Below are 24,729 nucleotides of genomic sequence, written 5' to 3' on the forward strand. Positions count from 1 at the left end.
GTATATATATATATATATATATAATTATATTTCAGGATGTCCACTATTAAATGAAATTAAAGAGTTGGACTCTATGACAGAGACCTCAAAAAAAAAAAAAAAAAAAAAAAAAGTGTCACTGAAAGTCATATTTTGCTGCATATTCATTGTAATTTTCTAAACCAGAGAGGAAAATGTTTAACAATCAGCATATTTAAATTAAATAAAACATATATATATGCATGCATACACACACACATACACATATATATGCATACACTATATTGCCAAAAGTATTGGGTCACCCCCTTCTAATGAACATGTTTGACTACTTTAGTAATTTCTATGAGTACAAATCTTAATATTTAAGCATATAATGATATTCTAGGGAATTGTGTGCTTCTAATTTTATAGCATCAGTTTGGACAGGACCCTTTTCTATTCTAACATGACAGTGCCTCTGTGTATAAGGCACGGTTCAAAAAGACATGATTGATTCAGTCAGTGTGGAAGAACTTGACTGGTCTGCAGAAAGCCAAGTCCTGATCCCAGCTGAACACCTCTGGTGTGACTTTAAATTCAGACCTTGAGCCAAAACTCCCACACAGGCCACTAAACTGGGCATTAGAATAAACCGGCCAAATTTAGATACGGTTATCTTCCAATTTACACAACAACAGATGTTCAGCTGCTCATGTTGTCAAGTTACCCAAATAACCTTTTTTTGCAATGTTAAAGTCCAGCAAGTAACAGCGAATCGCAGAGGACTGAACCTAACAGCTTCATTTGCCAGTAGGTGACGCTTTGGCTATCTCCAGTCCCCTCTCATCATGCCTTTATGCGTAATGAGGCAGAAGGGGACAGAGTTCAGAAGAAGTTCAGCTTCACTGCTAATCATGCTTTCCTCACATTCTGACAATTGCAAACACTCTGAAGGCCCTGCCATTGTAAAACCCTTCAATCTACTGGTCCAAGCTGGCCTCTTATATAAGCTCTAACCTTTCGCACTGAAGATCAATTCTTTGTCTAAAGGAAAACGAAATGTGCTGGAGTAGTTCAGGAGGTTCCTTTGCAAATATATAATGCTTTGCCAAGCACGTTTAGCCATATTTTGCTGCATTGGAGCAAATTTACCATATCAGTTGCAAGTTTGACTCAAATAAATAGTGTTCTTCTTTACACATGGATGACCTCAGAGGAAAGATTTGGCTCCTCTACTGATTAGAAAATTTTGTTCCGTAACACTGCGACTTTTGTATTTTAAGTTTGTGTGTTTGACAAGCAGCGTCTCAAGGAAACAAGGCTTATATTTAACAGTGCAGTCAAGACTCAAATCAGGGACTAATCCTCTAATATGGCTTATTTCTGCCTTGGGACCGACCCAAAATGCTTATTGACATACCCTCCTCGAAATCATGATTTAATTTTTTTAGCCTCTTTGTCATAGCAGCCCTGTGCAGAAAGGTTTCATCCCCTGATATAAATCTCCATTTGCACTGTGACAGAATGAGTGAGCCCTTACATAACTAACCTCTTTAAGTCCACTGTGAGTGACAGTTGTGCCTTTGCCAACAGACAGGAATTTACTTGTTCTGAAACAAAAATGTGTGTGTGTGTGTAAGACAGCTAAAAGTTAAATAACAGGGACAGCATTTGCACCCCATGGAGGGAAAGAGCAGTTGATCACTATCAGATTCTTTCTTTTCTATTAAATATCTTTAATATGTCTAGCATATTCTTGAATAATTTTAATTTCTTAGAAAATATTGTCACTTTCAGCTAGGATTTTCTATTATGTTTCTTTGTAAACAAATACACAGTGAAAAAAAGGTGCTTAATCATCAGAAAATGTTGACCATCAAAATCAAGAGGTCAAATTAAATATTACGATCCATTTCATTTTCTAGTCATTTTCTATAAGGTTTGCAGTGCTGTAACCAAAATATTAACAATAATTAATTACTTTTTAATTGATTATTTTAAAATATTTATTTAGTAAACACTAATATTAATAATGTATTAATAAAAGGAATAATACACACACACACACACACACACAGTATTTACATTATTTTAATGTGTGTGTGTGTGTGTGTGTGTCACGTTCCCTCTCGGGATACAAGGAGCGAGGAGACGTAGGAGTTCCAATAAGCACATTTATTATCAACCAGCAGACAAACAGGGATCATGGGGAGAGACGAACACATCTGACGTGATGACCGGACACAGGGGCTAGGAAACACAGGGCTTATAAACACTAGGAAAACAAGGAACAGGTGTGGACTAATCAAACACAGGGCTAGGGACTAATTAAACTAATGAGGAAAGGAACGAGGATGGCCAAATAGGGACACGAGAGGAGGGGAAACACAAGACAAGGACTGACATGTAACATATCGCCCCCCTCCCGGAAGGTGCGTCCCGCACCGTAACATACACATCACGGGCGGGGGGGCGGGCGCTCTGGAGGCTGGAGCAGGGCCCGGACAGGGAGGAGACCAGGGAAGCCTCCAGGGCGGATCAGGGGCCTTGGGAGGCCATGGCAGGATAGGAGACTCGGGAGGCCATGGCGGATCTGGAGCCTTGGGAGGCCATGGCAGGACTGGAGATTCGGGAGGCCATGGCGGATCTGGAGCCTTGGGAGGCCATGGCAGGACTGGAGATTCGGGAGGCCATGGCGGATCTGGAGCCTTGGGAGGCCATGGCAGGACTGGAGATTCGGGAGGCCATGGCGGATCTGGAGCCTTGGGAGGCCATGGCAGGACTGGAGATTCGGGAGGCCATGGCGGATCTGGAGCCTTGGGAGGCCTTGGTGGATCGGGGTCCTTTGTGGCCTTGGCCTTTGGCCTGGCCACACAGACTGGGACTATATGGCCCCCCCCCCAAAATTTCTTTGGGAAAGTTCCCCTCTGGGGGCCACATTGGAGGAGCGGGCACTTGAGGGCGCTCTGGAGGAGCGGGCCCTAGAGGGCGCTCTGGAGGAGCGGGCCCTAGAGGGCGCTCTGGAGGAGCGGGCACTTGGGGGCGCTCTGGAGGAGCGGGCACTTGGGGGCGCTCTGGAGGAGCGGGCACTTGGGGGCGCTCTGGAGGAGCGGGCACTGGGGGGCGCTCTGGAGGAGCGGGCACTGGGGGGCGCTCTGGAGGAGCGGGCACTGGGGGGCGCTCTGGAGGAGCGGGCACTGGGGGGCGCACGGGAGGCGCGGAGCTGGACGGAACCAGCGGAGACGAAGGAGAGCTGGACGGGACCAGCGTAGATGCAGGAGGGCGCTCTTGCAGCGCGGACTCCTGAGGGCGCTCTTGCAGCGCAGACACTTGAGGGCGCACGGGAGGCGCGAAGCTGGATAGAACCAGCGGAGACGAAGGAGCGCTGGACGGGACCAGCGGAGACGCAGGAGGGCGCTCTTGCGGCGCGGACCCTTGAGGGCGCTCTTGCGGCGCGGACCCTTGAGGGCGCTCTTGCGGCGCGGACATTAGAGGGCGCACGGGAGGCGCTGGGCTGGACGGGACCAGCGGGAACTCAGGTGGGCTGGACGGGACCAGCGGGAACTCAGGTGGGCTGGACGGGACCAGCGGGAACTCAGGTGGGCTGGACGGGACCAGCGGGAACTCAGGTGGGCTGGACGGGACCAGCGGGAACTCAGGTGGGCTGGACGGGACCAGCGGGAACTCAGGTGGGCTGGACGGGACCAGCGGGAACTCAGGTGGGCTGGACGGGACCAGCGGGAACTCAGGTGGGCTGGACGGGACCAGCGGGAACTCAGGTGGGCTGGACGGGACCAGCGGGAACTCAGGTGGGCTGGACGGGACCAGCGGGAACTCAGGTGGGCTGGACGGGACCAGCGGGAACTCAGGAGGGCTGGACGGAACCAGCGGGAACTCAGGAGGGCTGGACGGAACCAGCGGGAACTCAGGAGGGCTGGACGGAACCAGCGGGAACTCAGGAGGGCTGGACGGAACCAGCGGGAACTCAGGAGGGCTGGACGGAACCAGCGGGAACTCAGGAGGGCCGGACGGAACCAGCGGGAACTCAGGAGGGCACGTGCGTGGAGCCGGCACTGGAGGGCACGTGCGTGGAGCCGGCACTGGAGGGCACGTGCGTGGAGCCGGCACTGGAGGGCACGTGCGTGGGGCCGGCACTGGAGGGCACGTGCGTGGGGCCGGCACTGGAGGGCACGTGCGTGGGGCCGGCACTGGAGGGCACGTGCGTGGGGCCGGCACTGGAGGGCACGTGCGTGGGGCCGGCACTGGAGGGCACGTGCGTGGGGCCGGCGCGGGAGGGCACGTGCGTGGAGCCGGCGCGGGAGGGCGCTCGGGAAGCGCGAGTTCGCGGGGGCGCTCTGGAAGCGCGAGTTCGCGGGGGCGCTCTGGAAGCGCGAGTTCGCGGGGGGCGCTCTGGAAGCGCGAGTTCGCGGGGGCGCTCTGGAAGCGCGAGTTCGCGGGGGGCGCTCTGGAAGCGCGAGTTCGCGGGGGCGCTCTGGAAGCGCTAGCGGCGGCGGGCTCGGGGGAGCCGCTGACGACGGCGGGCTAGCTTCGACTCGGGCCCGGAAGTCTCCCAGACACCGGTATATCCCCAGCCTCCAGGTCAATCCCGTGGTGTCTGGGAGGTTCATGGGGCGGTGGTGACAGGCCCCGAGCCGGAAGAGCTGGAGGATGACCGCGTCGTGCAGCTCCGCCTTCCCGGCCAGCTCGCAGAACTCCTCCGTGTACTCCACGAAGGGGAGATCGCGGAGTATCAGGGCGCGGAGGCGGGCGGCGAACTCCATCGCCATGGAGGGAGCGGGAAAAAAGGAGCAAACAAAAAAAACTTTCAAAAACGGAAAACAAAACGGGGGAAAAGGAGCGCCGCTTACTTTGTAGGTCCGGTCATCTGTCACGTTCCCTCTCGGGATACAAGGAGCGAGGAGACGTAGGAGTTCCAATAAGCACATTTATTATCAACCAGCAGACAAACAGGGATCATGGGGAGAGACGAACACATCTGACGTGATGACCGGACACAGGGGCTAGGAAACACAGGGCTTATAAACACTAGGAAAACAAGGAACAGGTGTGGACTAATCAAACACAGGGCTAGGGACTAATTAAACTAATGAGGAAAGGAACGAGGATGGCCAAATAGGGACACGAGAGGAGGGGAAACACAAGACAAGGACTGACATGTAACAGTGTGTGTGTAGTTAGAGATATAAAATAAAATATGTAATAAAATATAAATATTTAATCAAATAAAAAAATATATTTTAATATTGCAAATTGATTGTCAATGTCAAAAAGCAATGCATGCCTCCAATGCTATATAAATATTAAAAAGTATATAATTTGCGTATTCTTGAAAGGTGCAATTTCTTTTTAATATTCCACTGATATATATTCTGCAATAATTAGAATTTTATAGAACCTATAATTCAATTTTTTAGATAACCTTGTTTTTGTATTTTACCTTAAATGAAACTAATTACAGCTGCAGATTTTTTTTGCAGTTTAAAAAGGGTTTGAATAGTAATGCAATATATGATGCCACGGGTCATGGCACCACTAAACAAAGCAGTGATGCTTCAGTGGGATATAACATTATGTAAGCAAAACAATGGATGTTATAGAATAAGAATACCTTAGCATTTAACCGGAAGGAAAGACACTTATCTTTTTAGACTGGCTTAAGTTCTTCTTAAACCTTAATTAACCTGCAAGCTGTTGTCCAGAGCACTCTTGTTGCTATGGACAACATAAGAACGTCTTTTTTCAGTGCTCCTTCTCTGTTAAAGGTGACAATATGAATGGTTCAGAAGGAAGGGTGTGACTAAGCCCTGTAAAAATGGCTGTAATTAAATTCACTGATTCCAACACTGTAATAAAGTTCTGATAGGGAAAACTAAATATAACCTTAACAGAGACCTGCAACTCTAATCAGCTTCTCACCAGACTGAGTCACTGCATTATAAGAGCAGTGTTTAACTAATCCTTTATTTAAATGCTGAGCACTTTTGTTTAAAGTCAGTGTGTTGTTTTTGAGCCCACTGCTGTCTCGTCTGAATCATGTCACTCTCTATAAAACTCTGCTGAATGCTACAGAAACAGTTTTTTTTCTTGATAAAGTTCCATACATTTGTCAATGTCCTACAATAGAAGGACAAATTTAGTTGGGAACCAATACAACTGAGATACTCTGTCACTATGCATATTGTGTAAATTTTAAAAATCACCTTTAGACTTTTACAAAGGCAAACCTATGTTATAAATTCAGAGGACACTGATGTAGTAATCAATTCTCAAAGACAAATAGAAAACAGCTCCGTTTTGCCAGATTTACCATATGGAAACTGTAACTAAACCTCCAGGCATCTGAGTAAAAAAATAATTCTTGTTGCTTGTTCAAATTACAATTTCCCCACATGATTTAAATACGACTATTCCATTTTTTTTTTCTTTTGCAATTTAAAGGAATAGTTACCTCCTTCAAAAAATAAATAAATATATAATTGCAGATAATTACTCACCCTCAGGCCGCCTAACATGTAGATGACTTCATCAGAACAGATTTGGAGAAAATGTAGCATTACGTCACTTGTTTACCCATGGATCCTCTGCAGTGAATGGGTGCCGTCAAAATGAGAGTCCAAACAGCTGATAAAAACATCACAATAATTCACAACATGACTCCAGTCCATCAATTAACGTCTTGTGAAGCGAAAAGAAATGAATCTATCATTAAGCCATTTTAATTTCAAATCATCGCTTCAGGCTGAAATCAATAATCTATAGCCTAAATACACTTCCTATAGGGAAAAGTCCATCCCCTCTTGTCCTGTCACATAAAAATAAATTGACATATTTGTTTAGAACTGTTTTAAACCATTATTGCTTGTAAACAGTGCTTGATCTGTGCATATTTCTCTCCTGATTCAGACAAGACGACTTTTTCACAAGAGAAAGCAATATTATGGATAGAGGACTCATTTGAAGATAAAAAGGTCTTAATGATGGATTTGTTTATTATAAACACACAGCGTTTTGCTTCACAAGATGTTAATTGATGGACTGGAGTCATGTTGTGGATTATTGTGCTGTTTGGACTATCATTCTGACGGCACCCATTCACTGCAGAGGATCCACTGGTGATGCTGAATTTCCCCAAATCTGTTTTGACGAAGAAACAAACTCATCTACATCATTTTTGGGTGAACTTTTATTTAATTCCGTTTATTTTTGATTATCAGCTCTTAAGGATTTACTCCTGCCTTTACTATTGCTATAGTTATATTCCTAAGGCTTGCGGCCAAGGAAACTATGAATTACCTTCAGTCTTGCCTATATGTGACTGTAAAAAGGGACTGGAATCTGAACGCAGTCTGCATTCAAACGGGGAGACATTTAAAAGATAAGTACGGAGACACATGTGATTGGAATTTGATCTGATCGCGCCGTCCTTCTCCTGAGGAAAACAAGCCTGAACTATTTGGATCTCACAGTGGTACTAACTTCCCAGAACGCATTAGAAACATCAGTCTTGAGAAATCTGCCATTGCAATCTGTAATAACAGTGTATGTGTTTTGCGATTGGAAACCTCATGATGAAATTGTTTTACTCACCAGTAAAGGAGGCTGAGGAACAGCAGAAAAAGGCACACAGACACAGACCATCCACTCGCCTCGACTCCAAACCATTTCAGAATGGCGACGAACGGCTGCATGATGAGACCCGTCACTCTTACTGCTGCTTTCTGCACACAGAGGCGAGACGCTGACAAATTAACTGCACTTAAGAGTTCAAAGTATTTGTTACCTACACACTGTAACATCACAATATACCAGCTTAAAATCTGCCAGATAAACATCAGCATCTTATATCTAAAATCAGATCTTTTCAAATCTTAATAAAACAAGACAAGTAAAATAAAATATAACATCAATAAAAGCTATTTATTAACAGTCTTATATAAAATTTAAAAAAAAAGGTAACCAGAAGCTGTATCTTATTATCAAAAGGAGCTACAGTTGTATTTTTGTAACTAATGTTAAAACAGATTAATAAATTCTGTTAGTTAATCACTCATTGTTAGTTAATACATTCACTAGCGTTAACGAATGGAACCTTTTGGTAAAGTATTACCCAAAACAGGATAATTTTACATGCACCCATTCATTTTGGCGCTTGATGATTAACACAAAGTCACTAACATAAAAAGAAACACTTAAAATGGGATTTACAAGAATTATGTTGCTAACTGCATGGAACATCATATACAAGTTTATTGTAATAATGCACCAGTGGAATTGAAACCTAGCTAGTCTCTTCTGCTAGCCAGATAAGCATTAAAAAACTAAACAGATATGAAAAATTCAGTGTGACAAGTTACTTTTCCTACAGTTAAAAATTAGAAAAAAATTACAGTGTAAAACAACAAACAGTATTGTCATAACAGTACATCGAACTATTGAAAGAAATTCCATAGACTTATATTGAAACAGTGACCCAAGCAATATCTTTGACTTTGCCTTTACTTGAAGTGCAAAAACATAACAACCACCCAGAAAATCATAGAGATGCCTTTGCAACCAACAACACCAGAGATGTGCATTTGCAAGCATCACTCACATTTTCTTCATAAATAAATTCTAGTTAAACAGAATGAAATCCTTCATGAGGACGGAAACACTACCCTGTGACACTTGACCCATTCACCTAACCCACATTTTCAGTTAAGTTAAATACAAAGTGTAAATAGTTAACCAGCTCACAAGTTGCAATGGTAAAAATAAATAAATAAAGAGTTGTAAAAACTATAAGAGCTATGTTTTTTACAGCCCTGTTTTACACAAGGAACAAAAAACACAACACATACTGTATACCTAATCATACAGACAGTAGAAAGATGAATCCTTTTAAATTATTATAAACAGAATACAACAATTAGGTAATGCTGATTTCCAGATTCCTCCAACCTTTTATTTGCACTATTCACTGCTTCTGTTTAAACATGTTTGATGCTCTACTGTTTACACTAGTCACATGTGGTTTCATGACTCCTCTGACATTTCTCGAAATCCCAAAACAGGCTCTTGATTGTGAACAAGAGGAACAAGAGGCCTTGAGATACAACCCATGTCTCAGCATTGCTCTTCCATGTCAGTGTGGAGGTACAGTAAATCTCCAAGGAAATGTAGGTTAAAAAAAGACAGCATCTCCCACAAGAGCGGTCTACCTGCCAGCGCACACCAGCTAAAGGTAAAGAATGCTTACATTCTGTTTTAGTTAATGCTTATACATTCTGTTGAAGTTCTTGTCTTTAGCAGTCATGTTTGTGAAGCTACACACAAAGTGTTTTATGTAGGCTAAAAGTCAGCTGACATTCTATTATCAATAACTGTTAGTCTGAGAGCATGTAAGGACATCGAGCTGTGTGCAAAAGGGCCAATCATATACAATTTCGCAATAATGCCAGATAAGATTTTAAACAGATAATGCTGATTCTCAGTGATTCTAATACAAATATCACATGCTTACATGATCATGCAGTAAAGATAAGAACTATAAAAAATAACCACCACAAAGAATATATTAATAACATTAGTTGAGTGAAAAATGTGTCACGTAATCAACCAAACAAATCAATCAATCAATAAAAATGTAAACAAATGAACAGACACATTTTTTTTTTTTTAGTCATTCTACAAAAATTTTATTTGGCAGTGCTTTAATTTCCGTTACCCCGAAATTCAAGTTGAGACTGTTTATAATTTACACATACGAAGAATAAGTTCAATGCTTTCCATGCTCTCTGACAGAGTCTCTGTGTCAGGTCACCTTTCCCCTACTGTTTTGTAATAGAATAGGTTTACGTAATAAAAAAGAGCGAGCAGCGATCATCATGCATTCTGCTAAATCTGGGATGTTACAATGTTATCGAAGGTTTAGATGATACCAACATTATTAGTAAATGATATAACAATGCGCTCACCCCGTGTTTGACAACAACCGCTTGCGAAGACACTGAGGCGTTCTGGGAAATGTAGTTTTTATTCCCACGCAATGGCTTGTGGTACTTGTAGTTTGCACTGATAGCTAGCTAGGGCACCATACACAAGCATTGTAGCCTACAGTTCTTTATCACACTCATAATCCCCACATTTAATTAGCTACACCTTTAACTTTATATATATAAATTAAAAAGCTATGAAATAATTCGAAGTAATAGCCTACTATTTAATATTTTGTGACAGTTTATTTGTTTGCTATAGAGCTATATTGTTGTTGTTGTTGTTTTTATAAAACACCTGAAAAAAATATATATTTTGAAGATTACTGTTTTAATATGTTTGGTACTGGATAGCAGAGATTTTGTTTTGTTTTTTACAGTGTTTTTTTTATCGTGTTTCAATAAGAAAACTTCTATGATATGCTATAATATGTATATGCTATAATGCATACACAACTTCATCTAATACTATATTAAGAGCATAATAAATTCCTAAATCTATAAACACGGTTACTTTATGCAGATTAAATCTCCCAAGAAAATTAACAATTTTATAGTCTCATCAAAATATGAACAGTTGATGAATCTTTCACTCATCTATTGTAATTATTTTATTAAATGTCCAGTGTATTCAAATATATATCCAGCTCCAGAAATATGGAGAGTAGTTGCAAGCAAGTGTATGTGTAAGAGATTCTGTCTCAATCTCTGAGCAGCCACACAGTTTAAAGCAGACAGACTCATCTAACATGTGACATAAATAAATAAATCAATGCAATAATAAAATCCTACACTTTAAAATAATTAGGCTACAATAAAAAAAATAAAACTATAATAAAACTTTTAATATTGTTCAGTTAAAAACATCTTTATAATTAATTTATTATTGTTTATAGTGGAAACACTAAAATTAGTCTTTTTGACATTTACTATAATGGTAATCTTTAAAATTACTTGGATGCATATGCTATGGTAATATTTCATTAACATATAACACCTCAGTAGACCATGTGGAAGTGATAATAGTATTTTGACAGAACTAGGTGTTTTCAGGATCGAGTAGATCGTCGTTTGATTTAGAGTCCCTGTTCAACTCAATCGTCGTTCGATTACAACGCAAAGTCGCTCCGTTCGCTCGCTCGTTTCTCTCATTGCAACTTTTGCAGGCAGTCACTCCACAGACATGATCACCAGCTGAAGCCAAGACCTGCAATTTGGCTCTTTTATTAGAGCCAAAACACCATCGATACCCGTGGAGTTACGTTGCAGACATCCTTTTTTCATCACGCACCCCGGGTCGATTATCAAATAGAAATTCTGGATGTGATTTTTCATTCTTTTATCCCTTTTCTCTCCCTGATGAACTGGGTTAGTAATGCAGGAGACAGCAGCGATTCTGTCCGCGGCTCAAGATGGCAGATTTTTATTGAGTTGTGAACAGTGCTGTCGCTTCATTTTTTGCCATGAATAACAGAAATCCTTGCACCGATGGCCCCTGTATACGAAGGTAAGATCTACAGCCCTTACGAGGGTCAAATTAATGTAATAATTGACTAACATTATTCACTCTGAGAGACCGTCGGGTCCTGAGGTGCATTACCAATCTGTTACTTGTGTCAGAAAGAATGCATTTGTTCAATTATTATTATTATTTATGAAATCTTGGCTTGGTGTGCTATCAGTTAGTTGTTGAATTCGTCCAGGTTTATTGTGGATTTAGACTAAAATGTGTTTGAAACCACAAACCTCCCTGTGTTTCATTGTGTAATGCTGTCTATTCACTTAAAAATGTTTATTCTTATTGGCTAGTATTACAAAATACCACCGATTTTTAATAGATCTCTGTGTATTCTGCTTGCTTATATCATGTATAATAGATTATGGATCTATTTAGGGAGGTAATATATGAAACAGAAAGTGGATATGAAGCAAACAGGCAGTATAAGGCAAGATTTCTCGTTTCAGTATTAAGTGACTTGTTATTCAGTTGATGCTGCACAATATATGTTGTAATGGTTTGGTGTGAACTAGTACACTGCAGTGTTAAAGACACTAATCCACTAAGCAGGAATGCTTTAGGGAGAATATAGTGAATCCATAGCAGAGGTCTTAGAATTTTTTGTTTGAGGTGAGGGGTAAAACCGATTCATTAACAGCCTAAAAAGCTGTTTTTGTTCTCCAGAGAGCATGCCGAGGTCACTTCCAGGGTTAGTTCACTCCAAAATGAATTCTGTCATCATTTACTCACCTAAACCTCTGTTTTTTCTGCGGAGAATTTGGACTGAATGTTAGTGACTGACAGCCTTTGTCACTTTCGCTGTATGAAAATGAAAGTGAATGGTGATTGACATCTTTCCAGCCGCACAGGTTTGGAATCACGTGAGGGTTTGTAAATGATGACAGATTTTACATTTGTGGATGAACGATCTCTTCATGGCTGTGTCTCAAACATAGGTGGGCATCATAGGTGCATATGCAGCTTTTTGAGGGTACTATATGTGCCTTCAGTGCTTTAAAATGTAGGTAGCTCACTAGATTTTCAGACACAGCCTTGGTTGTGGTTGAGTTTGATTTCAGAGTGATATTGAATCATATTCCATTTTTCCAATATTTCTGATTAATTACCCATGCTCCCTCTGCTGGCGATAGCAACCCCCACCTTTTTTTTGTCTTCAAGATTATTTGCACAAAATGAATAATCATTACTTTTAATCAAGCAACAGCAAGTGGGAAACATGCAAACCTTTACTCACAGTTTCTTACAACTTTCTTAGTTGATTAGAGGATCTTAAAGGTAGATGGATGCTACATAGAACTGTTACATTTGAAGACCCTTAAGGTAACCTTATAGGACATCTGACTTGGTTTAGCCTTTGTGTAACTTTTGAGGTTTGCTCCGGACGTTCACTGTAATCCCATACAAAACCAAGTGATCTTATTTAAGAAACAATCTGTGGGACTTCAGCCTAATTGTTTAGTCGAACAGTGATGATCATAAGTTGTAAAGAGAGATTTGTCATTTGGAAGTAGGCTAGGAAATGACATTGTTCTGGTTTCTCTTTCTCTGCTCTTGCTTATTATAGATGTGTGCTCAGAATGGAAATGTGGGGCAGCATCATATATTTCCTTTAGAGTCCATATGTCTTGTGTGATATTTATGAATGCGATTATGTAGTTTTTACACTTCAGATGGCCGGTTAATGCAGAAATGTGTGTCTTGTGCTGTTTATCTCTCTTTGTTTCACTTGTAGAGTTGTTTTCATTGCGTTCCAAAAGCTGAGACTTTTAATATGGTGGTGTTGTGTCATTACCTTAGGAATGCCTAATAATTGGTTTATTTGTTGCTTTTTGTGGTTTGAGCAGCCAGTCCAATGTAACGCCAATCTGTATGTGAACACACATTAAAACTAGATGAAATGTCTGGTCATGCTTGTTTAGCATTTATTTACAGACTCCTCTGCTCATCTCATGGCTGTCAGATGCGTGTATTGTGTCGCTAAGGCACATGCGTGCTGTGTTGAGCTCTTTTCAAAAGCAGGAGTAAAAGACCTTTCGGTTAATAAATATCTGTTACTGCTCCAGTTTAGGTACAGACTGTCCGTGGAGACATTTGTAATGCCAGTCCATAGTGAGAGCTCTTTGTTGTTGCCTTTTCCCCTGCACTGATGTGTCTTTGTGAAGCGCTGTGGTGCAGGCCCAACGCTCTGGCTCAATCCCATACGGAAGAGTAATCTGGGGCCAGAGGAGTCTTGGCTCCTGGCCTCGTAACCCACACTGACATGTTGATAAATGCCTGATGTGAGGACCAGGACAACCTGTCTCTACAGCAGAAGGAAGAAAATGTTTAGCTTTGGAATGCTGGAGATGGAAAGACATCTTGAGTCAGGCCTGGGTCTTTCCGATTATTGTTTTTTTTCTCTTTATATTCAGGGATCATGTGTGGTGATTATCAATATTGTTTGCAGTATGCTTAATCTTTAAAGGAATAGTTATTAAAAATGAAAATTACATTATTATTTATTCACTCTTATGCTGTTAAGACTGTATGACTTTCTTTTCCTCCCTGGAACATTGAAGGTTGAGTGTTTCACAGAATTTACATAAAACATAAATATACCATACTGTTCAAAAGTTTTATTTGACAAGGAAGCATAAAATGAATAAAAACAGCAAAGACAACATTTCAAATACATTTTATTTTGTAACTTTATTCATTAGACAATCCTGAAAAAAAGATGTATCATGCTTTCCACAAAAACATTAAGAAGCACAACTGTTTTTAACATTGATATTAATAATAAGAAATGCTTCCTGATCAGCAGATTAGAATGAGTTCTGAAGGATCTTGTGACACTGAAGACTAATGAAGAGTAATGATTCTGGAAATTCAGCTTTGCCATCACAGGAATAAATTACAATTTTAAATCTATTCAAATGAAAAATGGTTATTTCAAAATGTGATAATTTTTCACAATATTACTTTTTTTTTTATTTTTTTTTTTATGAATTTTTGATCAAATAAATACAGCCTAAGAAGCATCTTTCAGAAACATCTAAAAAAATCTTATCTCCAAGCTTTTGAGTAGTCTAGAGTATCCAAAGAAACCAAGAAAAAGGGGGGACCAAAAAAAATAAAAAATCTAATTGGTCCATATGACTTCTCCATTATATTCCAAGCCTTCTGAAACAAATCTTTTAAGAACCAGTATAACGGTCTAAACCATATGATTAGTTGGTCTCTGACCTGTAGATGATCTCTGCCAACTGTTTTTGCTTTTCAGACCTTTGAAAACCTTGGTTCCCCTGAGTTTGAGTTCACGTCACCATCTCCACTTGATGAGCATCTGTGTCATAAATTTCATAAAGCAACTGTTCCAACATGTCTTTCTGTTTTGGTGTTAGAGTTGATTGATTGTCCCTAACTGATCTTAACCCATGCCTAAGGTCCAGGGTCATTGCCAGTTGAGAATTGCAGGAAAATCCATAAGTTTGGAGGTCATCGCCCCTGAGTGAGTTTACATTGTTGCCCCCCTCAATCAAGAGGAAGTGCTTCCTTGCGAGGACACTGAAGCATTGTGACACTGGTGTCTCTTTGGCAGACGGACAAATGCCTGGTTCTCATAGCCATCCACGTTTGAAAACCACAACAATGGCTGTCCAGGTCATTGGTCACTCTGGAAATAGTCTTTTCCAGCGCATTATCCTCCCAGAAGTCCTTACAGGACTTTTCGCCTCACCGTGGGTCAATGAATGAACCGCAGGCTTACTGAATGTGATTATGCTGTCCACATATCGTGCTCCTTTGAAGCCTGAGGGACATTTGAGCTCTCAGAACCTCAGTGGGGAAATGGCTCACAGGTGTGCTCTGGTGCCCAAGGGAGTAGAATTGTGGGATATGGGGGTTGGTTAGTTAATGGGGTCTGTCCTACTGACAGAAACCAAAAGTGCAGGGGAAAACGGGGCTTTGTTACTGACCACGGTGAGCTCATTCATTTTATAGGTGTTTATTTTGCATGTGAAATGCACCAATTTTTGCATGTTTGGATTGAAACTGAAATGTGCAATATCAATGCATTGACTGCATCTACGATTTAAAAAAAAATTATGTAGTTGTCTTCAAAGCTCAACAAGTATGAAATATAAACACATTGGATGTTTTGGTATAACATGTTTTTCTCATTAACTGATTTATGTGGGTGCTTGTCACAGTGACCTCTAGAAGTCTCAGAATGAAACTGTCAAATTAAGTAAACAGTGTTAAATGTGATGGCTATAAATATTTCGTTCATCTCTTTTATTATAAATGCAATAAAAGCAAACTTTGAATCCTTATTAATTCAATATTGTAAACCTCAGAGGATTCGTAAACCTCTGTATGTCACTGAAGTTGTTCATTTGTAAAAGTGTTTACATTTCAGATGCTATCAGTATGTCGGTATTGTATGTTTTGTTGTCTGTGCAAACATAAAAAAAATGCATGTTTGCTACAGTTGGAGCAGAGGATTGAAGAAAAAAATTGGGGGGCTGTAAAAGTGTTAATATATTTAATATGGGAATTTTTTATATGAATTACTGAATATTAAACCATAATATGAATATCATAAGCATTGTTTGTCATAACAGTGTTGCCTTAGTATTATTTACATACTATTAATATTTCATTAGTAGTAGTACTTATTAATATTTTGAATAATATTTGGACTTTTTTTATATATTTTCAGTTTTCATTTTGCTTTTAGTTTAAGTTCAAGTCATTTTAAAGGTGTTTTGTCATTTCTATTAGTTTCAGTAATTTAGTACTTTCAACTTATTTTATTCCAGTTAGATGCCAAGGCCATATTTTTTTACTTTACAAAAAAAAAAAAAACTAACTAAAACTACTACATTTATTTTGTTTTGTTTTTAGTTAACAATACCAAACTGTGCTTTCTATAGACTTGTTAAAAATCCTTTTATTCTTTTGAAGGCCCTAGTTTTTAACAGTAGATATATAAAAAAAAATCTTCATAAAGCATTGTGGGAAAAATATTAATTCCAAAGTGTTTTGAAAGAGTTTTTTTTCTTTTTTCTCACCAAATATTACTATTAGTATGATCCCGAGGGCTTTATGACACTGCTCTGGAACATTTTTTATACTTAAGTATAAAGTATAAGTACAAAGAAGTAAATTAGAATCCATCAAATTATAAATCCACCTGTACTTTAATAATGGTCGAAAAAAGACTAGCCTAATTAGATTTATCCTAATTACATATTATTACTTATTTTTGTGTTTTAATAATTACTGTGGTTTTAGAGTCTATATAAAAGAATATTTATTTTGCTTTAGAAACAAGATGTCGTTATAATGTCATGATTAATATTTTTCTCAAATAGTCCAAATGGATTTTTATACATAATATATAGCTATGTTTATTTTTATTTTTAGGAGGGGTGTCCCTCCCATCACATTGCACTGACTGTCTTCCTCTTCAAGTTCTGCTCTGTACATCCCCTCTCGGGAATCACAGCTCATGACCTGCAGGCTGCATAATGGGATTTTATTATTTCATAATTAGCCTGTTTGCTGTGCTTATGTTGTCTTACGTAATAATTTGTTATGTAACTCACGGTTTAAATGACTAATGTTGCGGTTCTCTGTTTGTGAAAGTTTTGGCATGACTGACAACAATTAGTCTGCTATAAGGTTTCACGGAGAGCCATGCCAGCGACGTTGGTCCGAGAGCTTTCGCCACATGAACCATACGCCGGGGTAGGTGAGTTCAGCATTGATTCGCAGCCATGCGGAAACACAGAAGGATCCAGCTGCAAGCCTCTCTGTTTGTTTCGTGGTGCGGGCGTCAGATATGATGCAGCACCAAGGGCATTTTCAGACAATGCTGAGTGTCATACCTTTCTACACCCACGCTTATCCCACATCACTAATGCATTCTGGGATACATAGCGTGTTTACATGGTAAAAAAAAAGGTTTGCATTTAGTTGCCAGGCTGTGTCAACATACGGTCACTTAGTGAGGTAAATAAGCAGCAATGAAAATTCAAAGGGAAATAGTCATTTTTGTTTCAAAACATCACAAATGGGCCTGTTTTGACTCATTCTGCCAGGTCTGGTGGATGTGCTTTTTTTTTTTTTTTTTTTTTCTTTTTTTCTTAAAGGGTGGGGGCCCAACTGGCATGTTTCCTTTGATCAGATATGAGAGGATCAGTTCACGCTGGGGTCTCTCCCGGCTGCATTCTTCCACCAACAAAGGGAAATGAAAGGGGGGCTTTTTTTTCACAGCCGCTGGATTTGCGGGCTGTAATCACATGGCAATTACTCCTTCATGAAGGGCACCATTCATTTCACCTTCACACCTATGGTTACCGGCACCAGGGTTCATATCACCAGCCACTGACTGATGGAATTCAGCTGCTTTTATGCAATGCAATCCTGCTTATGCCTATATCTCAGGGCATCAGTTATGAATTGTAGTTGATGACATGGGTAGCTTTGGTTCAACTTGAGCTGAAACATTTGGAGTAGAGAATTTTCTCTCAGGAATTGCTAGGAAATTTCATAAACAAATGGCAAGGAGCACACTAAATTAACCATTGTGCTATGCTAAAAAAAAAACTTAACTTAATTTGGTGTTCCCAGTCAAATATTAGCTTGTAAGTCTCTAAAAATGCTATATTATCTCCAAATCTTGGATTCAATCTTTTTGTCAACTTGTTTTCTTTCAGTTAGCATTGGTTTTGTATTTCTTTTGGAACTGATTGATTGTAGGCCTCATTGATCTGAGCTTATGCACCTCAGTTTTGGAGTGAAAAACAACATTATTTGTGGATGATTTCACTCAGAAGCTGAGGTGCAAATACAAAACCTGTGCTAATTGTTTGAAAACAAGCTGTATTTTTTGACCGGGAACACCATTATTATCAATTTTGGGGGGAATTTGTTATACTGTACCCTGCGTTAGCAAATTTCAGTAGGTTTTGTGATATAGTTAACTTGCATTTTTTGGAAAGAGAAAATCCTCTCTGGGCCAAAATTACCAGAAAAACTGAAATGAAATTCTTTTGTAATCCAATAATCTTTGTTTTATTTACATCTTTGGAGAAATTTTTTTTTCTAGTGTACTTGGAGATAAAATGTGGTCTCGTGTGCTGATTTCTGTAATGTGGGTTACTGTGCATGTGCATACATGGATGAAACCGGGGGTTAAATTGGCATACAATGCATTCATTGGTCTTTCAGCATGCTCTCCCCCTCCCTGTTCTGCCCATGCCATGCCAGCCTGCTGAAAGCACATTGTCTATGCCCTATATAATCCTGTTGTTGTTGAGAAACCCCCATAAGTTGTGCCAGTTGGCATGGCGAGGCCCAGCCTGCTTTATCGGGGTAATGTACAGTCTAAACTTGATGAGACAGACGGATTAGCTTTGTCCACAAACATCTCATAGTTAGAACCCAGCATAACTGAACACAATAGTATAAAGATATACATGTTTCATTGGTTGCATTTACTTTTATTCATTTATTAGGGTTTGTGTAGATCATTGGCCAATCTTATGCATGGAAAATCAATCACTGACAGTGATTTGTTGAATGTTTTATTTTAATTAGTTTTTTATATTTAATTTGATACATTTCTGAATTTATCAGTACCTGTTAATATTTGATATTTATCAGCTGATCAGCTTGATGTATATCTTTCCTCTTATTACTAGGACTTTCTTATCTATTACATTTTTTTAAATAAAGATTTTAAAAATATTTTAATATAAATAAAAATGTTTAATATTTTTGAAGGAATATTTTTACTGTAAATAATAATGACGTCTAAATGTACCTGTATACAAACGGTTTACTTTATTTATTTTAATCACTATTTAAAGTTACTTTTTAAATACTTAAATATATACTTTTGTTTAAAATACATAACTTTTTTCATTTTTTCTATTTACTAATTAAGTACTTTATTTTAATAATGTAGGATGGATGGGTGGATGGCTGGATAGATACTACTTCAGTCTTTCTACTTCTACACAGAATTCACATTTGTATTACTTGTTTCTTTGTTGTATATTGTTAAATTTAGGGATGCACGATATTTATCGGACCGATAAATTATCGACCGATATGAGAGAAAATGACGTAATTTTTATTGCTCCGATAAATAAATTAAATCCGATAACTAGATCCGATAAAGTATGCTTGCTGGTAAATCAATCAATCAGTCTGGTTTATCTGAGATTCATCTTCTTTCCGAGTGCAAGTGATTGCAGCTTTAAACTGCAGTGACTCTCAGCATGTGTTGTGCTCATTACGTCATCATTTGCGAACATGTCTTCGCCGGTCTGGAAGTTTTTCTCGGTGGCAGAGGAGGACAATGCCATTGCTATTTCCAACGCATGTTCAGCAAGGATTCCGAAAGGAGGAAAAAAAGGCATCAAGTAGGGTTGTGACAGTGAGGAAATTTTCCCACTGGTTAATCGACGTGTGTCAACACCTTACCGGTATCACCTCTGTGGATGGGGGGTGGACGTCGTTTGAGTCTTCTCTCTTTTCCTCGCTTTCCTTCGGTTTTAAATAGCTTGTAAGCTCTGTGTGTGTTTTATTTTCACTTTTAAATTAGTGGCAATTCGGCGTCAAGCAGTTGTTTGTTTTTAGTTCGCTTGAGTTTTCTCACTTTCCTTTGCTTAAATAGCTTGTAAAAGCACCGTGCGTATTTTATTTTCACTTTTAAATTAACGGCAATTCGGCATCAATACAACATAATACAATACAACGGACACATTCATGGTAATTACTTTTGCTGGGGCTTTTGCTTTATTGCGTGCATTTGAAGCAGAACTCTTCAGCTGTGCTGACGGCTCGCTGCTGCTGCGGGACACTAAACACCGTCGAGTCGCTCTTGACAGTCGCGGCAGCACGGACTCATGTAGTTTCCACCAGCGCGCCAATTTTTGTTCATCAATAATTGATGGATGTCTAAAATATAAAGATAAGGAGAAGCCTAAAACAGGCCCGAGGCCCGGCCCGCGTCTGAACTATGACGTGAATATTGGCCCGAAGCCCGGCCCTAGGGACATAAAAAAGTAGGAGCCTGACTTTAAATTAAATTTAAAATAATAATAATAATAATTGGGGGCTAAAAGTGTGTTGTAATGCAAGCATTACTGAACATGTACAGAGTAAAATATTACTGAAAATTTATTAGTAATGCCTTACACTACTGCATTACAGCAAAAAGTAATACGTTACTGTAATGCATTACTTTTGTAACGCCTTACTCCCAACACTGCTTAAAGACTATATAACTTTCTCATCCTCGTGCACTAAAAACGTTGAATAGATGCATTTCTTTATGCATGAAATATTTGAATATAAATTTGTTGTTAATGAGTTGTTAATTGCAGATAAACTATAGTTCTGTCATAATTCTGTTAATTCATTTCTGTTACAAAGTATTGTGGTGCCTTACACAAAAAATAAAAAACATTTGAAGAGACAGGACTGATGTTTGCTATAGTTAGGCCAGAGCTACTAAAATATCAGTTTAATCAGTGAATCTTAGATTTTGTATTCTCCTGGGTGCACAAACTGCAGATTATATGAAAATTCTAATATAAAAATATGAATTTATCGGTATCGGCCATGAGAAGGACTTAATTATCGGTTATCGGTATCGGTTAAAATTTTTCATATCGTGCATCCCTAGTTAAATTTATTAGCAATTTCTGAGTGAAAATTTGTTGTTATACCATTTTTCTTCTCTGTATGTATGCCTCAGTCTTTCTCTGTCTAATTTAAGCATTTCTTGTAGGTAATATAGTCAGGAGAATAGAGAAGAACAGCCCTGAGAGAGATATTGTCAATAAGTCTCTTCAAAATGGTCACTTCCCACCCTCTCATTCTCATGTTTTATGCCTCATGTACTGAACGCGGCAGACAGTGCTGCAGGTAAAACTCTCCAAAAATACACACACACAGTCATTGTGGGGTTTGGCCGCCCAGCCCGACTGTGGGCTGTTCACAGATGGCTGCAGGTAGCGTGACACGCTTGGCTGATAACCAAAGGACTTCAAAGCCCCAGACAGCTAGAACAGAGCTGAGAGAGTCTGCCCCACTTTTTGATGTGCGCCTGGAGGAGTGAGAAAGGGACACTGGTGCCCCGACAGACCAGAGTGCTCTTAAGAGCCGGAGATGAGCGGCCCCATTGCCCCTTAATGAGCTCTGCTCGAAAACCCATCATGCTCACACACAGGTCCTCTTTGTCAAGAAAGCTTGATCAGTTAACGGTAGACTCTATACCGAGCAAAGCTCTGATTGGCAACTTCTTTTTAAAGTAGTCTTGTCTTTTAAGTCACATTTTTCCAGTTTTTCCTCTTTAATTTGAAGTTCTCTTTGAATTCAAAGCTCTGTGAAGGTTTTAAGAGACAGTCTTAAAAGATAGTTCACCCGAAAATGAAAATTGTCATTGACAGATTCACATCGTTCCAAACCTGTATGATTGTCTTTCTTCTGTGCAACACAAAAGAAGATTTAACAGAAAAATATTAAATTTTTTTGGCATTTCACACAAAAAAACTTTTTATTTTTTATTTTTTTTTATATGTTAAATATTTTATAGTGTCATATTCAAACACTTTAGTCAGTTTTACTTGGATGTCAATTTAATTGACAAAAATAACGGTCACATTTTATTTTAAGGACCAATTCTCACTATTAACTAGTTGCTGCTTATCATGCTTATTACTAGCATACTGGCCATTCATTAGTACTCATAAAGCAAATATTAATGCCTTATTCTGCACGACCATATTTTAGATCCCTTCATCCGACTCCATACCTAAACTTAACTACCTTACTTACTAACTTACTGAAGCAAAACTCTTAATTAATAGTGAATATGTGTTCCCTGTTCTAAAGTGTTACCAAAATAACATTTTAGGTGATTAGAAACCAAATACTGAGACATTTTGAATATTAATTTAGTATGATGTACACTACTGTTCAAATGTTTAGGGGCGGTAAGATTTTATTCATGTTTTGGAAAGAAGTCCTATGCTCAAGGCAGCATTTATTGGATTGAAAATACAATACAAACAGTAATGCTACCATTTAAAATAGCTGTATTCTATTTTAATATTTTAGAATATAATTTAATTTATAATTTATTTCTTATTATTATCAATGTTAAAAACAATTCTATTTGATATTTTTGAGGAAACGAATACAATTTAGCATTTTCATTTATTTAAAATAGATATGTTTTGTAACGTTATAAATGTCTTTACTGTCACTTGATTAATGCATTGTAACATAATACAATTTTATATATGTATATATACACACACTATATTGCCAAAAGTATTGGGTCACCCCCTTCTAATGAACATGTTTGACTACTTTAGTCATTTCTATGAGTACAAATCTTAATGTTTAAGCATATAATGATATTCTAGGGAATTGTGTGCTTCTAATTTTATAGCAACAGTTTGGACAGGACCCTTTTCTATTCTAACATGACAGTGCCTCTGTGTATAAGGCACGGTTCAAAAAGACATGATTGATTCAGTCAGTGTGGAAGAACTTGACTGGTCTGCAGAAAGCCAAGTCCTTATCCCAGCTGAACACCTCTGGTGTGACTATATGCTGACCTTGAGCCAAAGACTCATCACCAAACACCAATGACTTGTATAGACACCATAAGGACAGAAGTGTTGGGACACCTCCTTCTTTAGAACAGAAAAAGGCACTAACAAAACTGTGGCAACAAAGATGGAAACATAATTCATGTATTTAAAAATTGTATTTCCATCTCTGTTGCAACAGTTTTGGACGTGTCTAAACTGACAGTACCCTTATGTACAAGTCATTGGTGTTTGGTTTAGAAATTACTAAAGTAGTCAAACATGTTCATTAGAAGGGGGTGGCCCAATACTTTTGGCAATATAGTATATATATATATATGTATATGTTATTATTTGTTAAAATAGTTCAATTATAATGCAGGTGTATTGACGTAATCATATAACGGAGTAATTGTTTTAGATGTACTGTAGAAGATATGCTTTGGGCCACTGGTGTGTGGCGTAGGATATGGATTTTACTGTATACCCTCTCTCTGAGCTGAGCTGTCGTTCAACACACACTCCAGAGAACGGCAGCGAGCGAAAGGGAGGCTGATGATAGATGCTGTATCCTTCATCCTCTCCATCCGCTCCTCTGCTGGGGTGCATCTTGCAGGGCTGATTTCTTAGAGGTTAATAATTGAAAGGGTGCTGGTGGGTTGTTGGCAGGGTGTAGTTGTGTGTAGGCTGTAACCTTTGTGTGTGTGAGATGCCCTCCCCTCTTTCAAGATCAGTGACACATGCGGGCCTGCCCTCCCTTCTGCGTATCCCATGACCGGTCAGAGCAGCTCGACGCTCCCGGAGCCCAGAAAATCTCGGTCTCCTTCCGCACTCCGTCTCCAAGAAAGGCCAAATGCCGACCTTTTGCTATGAAAGCATGGCCTTTGCCGTTTCTGGGATTGTTGTTTTTATCTTGCAAACTTTGACAGTGAACACGACATAGCAAGAGCGTGAGGGAGAACGAGGTCACAATGGATGGAAGCTGATACAACTGGGTGGATACTGAGCATCAACACTGGGGCTCGTTCTCTCCTGGGCTCTGGATCCTGTTTATTTTAGGCTGGACACCCTCTTTCATGTGTCTTGAAAGTCCGTGTTGCCTTTGGTGTCACGGGCTGGCTGACTGATTAGAGGCTTCTCTCTTTGAGGAGTACGACAGCAGAATGTCTCAATCCGTGAATCCCTTTGGGATGGTGCTGCAGGGATGTTATAACCTCGAACTCGGCTCAGAAACGAGACAAGTCCCGTCAATAATATATACGTCCCCTTTCTACTTTCAGTAAGAATGCGAGTCACATGTTGTGGTGTGTGTGTATATAACAGAGAGTTCCTGTCATGTTAAGGGGCCAGAGCACTTAGAATTCAGCCTTGAAATAAAAAGAAAGACAAGAATTAGCTAAATAAAATGATATACATTACGTGTTTTATATTATTATGTACATTATGTATGTTATTATATTTTATATATATATATATATATATATATATATATAATGGTTCAGAGACCAATATAGTGGTATCATTGTAGAATATACAATGACTGATTAATTTTAAGTTTTTTTTTATTTTTATTAATTTTAGATAAAACATTATAGAGCTTTCAGCTTTATCAGCCAATGTTATTTTAGTATTATTAATATATTAATATTATAGG

At 39.3% G+C, this 24,729-nt stretch overlaps 2 protein-coding genes across 2 annotated transcripts in view; one reads left to right on the forward strand and one right to left on the reverse strand.

Annotated features, from left to right (window-relative positions):
• The window catches only part of LOC306842718 (thromboxane-A synthase-like), a 64,458-nt gene extending 54,458 nt beyond the window's left edge, over window positions 1–10,000 (reverse strand). The window contains exons 1-2 of the mRNA XM_079373741.1: window positions 9,939–10,000; window positions 7,570–7,700 (exon numbers count right to left, since the gene is read on the reverse strand). Of these exons, the coding sequence (XP_079229867.1) occupies window positions 7,570–7,670 (101 nt within the window). The 5' untranslated portion in view covers window positions 7,671–7,700; window positions 9,939–10,000. The remainder of the gene's footprint in view (window positions 1–7,569; window positions 7,701–9,938) is intronic.
• Window positions 10,001–11,106: 1,106 nt separating this feature from the next.
• LOC306842715 (homeodomain-interacting protein kinase 2-like) overlaps window positions 11,107–24,729 on the forward strand; it is a 98,029-nt gene continuing 84,406 nt past the window's right edge. The window contains exon 1 of the mRNA XM_079373735.1: window positions 11,107–11,463. Within this exon, the coding sequence (XP_079229861.1) occupies window positions 11,445–11,463 (19 nt within the window). The 5' untranslated portion in view covers window positions 11,107–11,444. The remainder of the gene's footprint in view (window positions 11,464–24,729) is intronic.

Source organism: Barbus barbus (assembly GCF_936440315.1).
Source record: "Barbus barbus genome assembly, chromosome: 23".
NCBI classification, from domain to species: domain Eukaryota; kingdom Metazoa; phylum Chordata; class Actinopteri; order Cypriniformes; family Cyprinidae; genus Barbus; species Barbus barbus.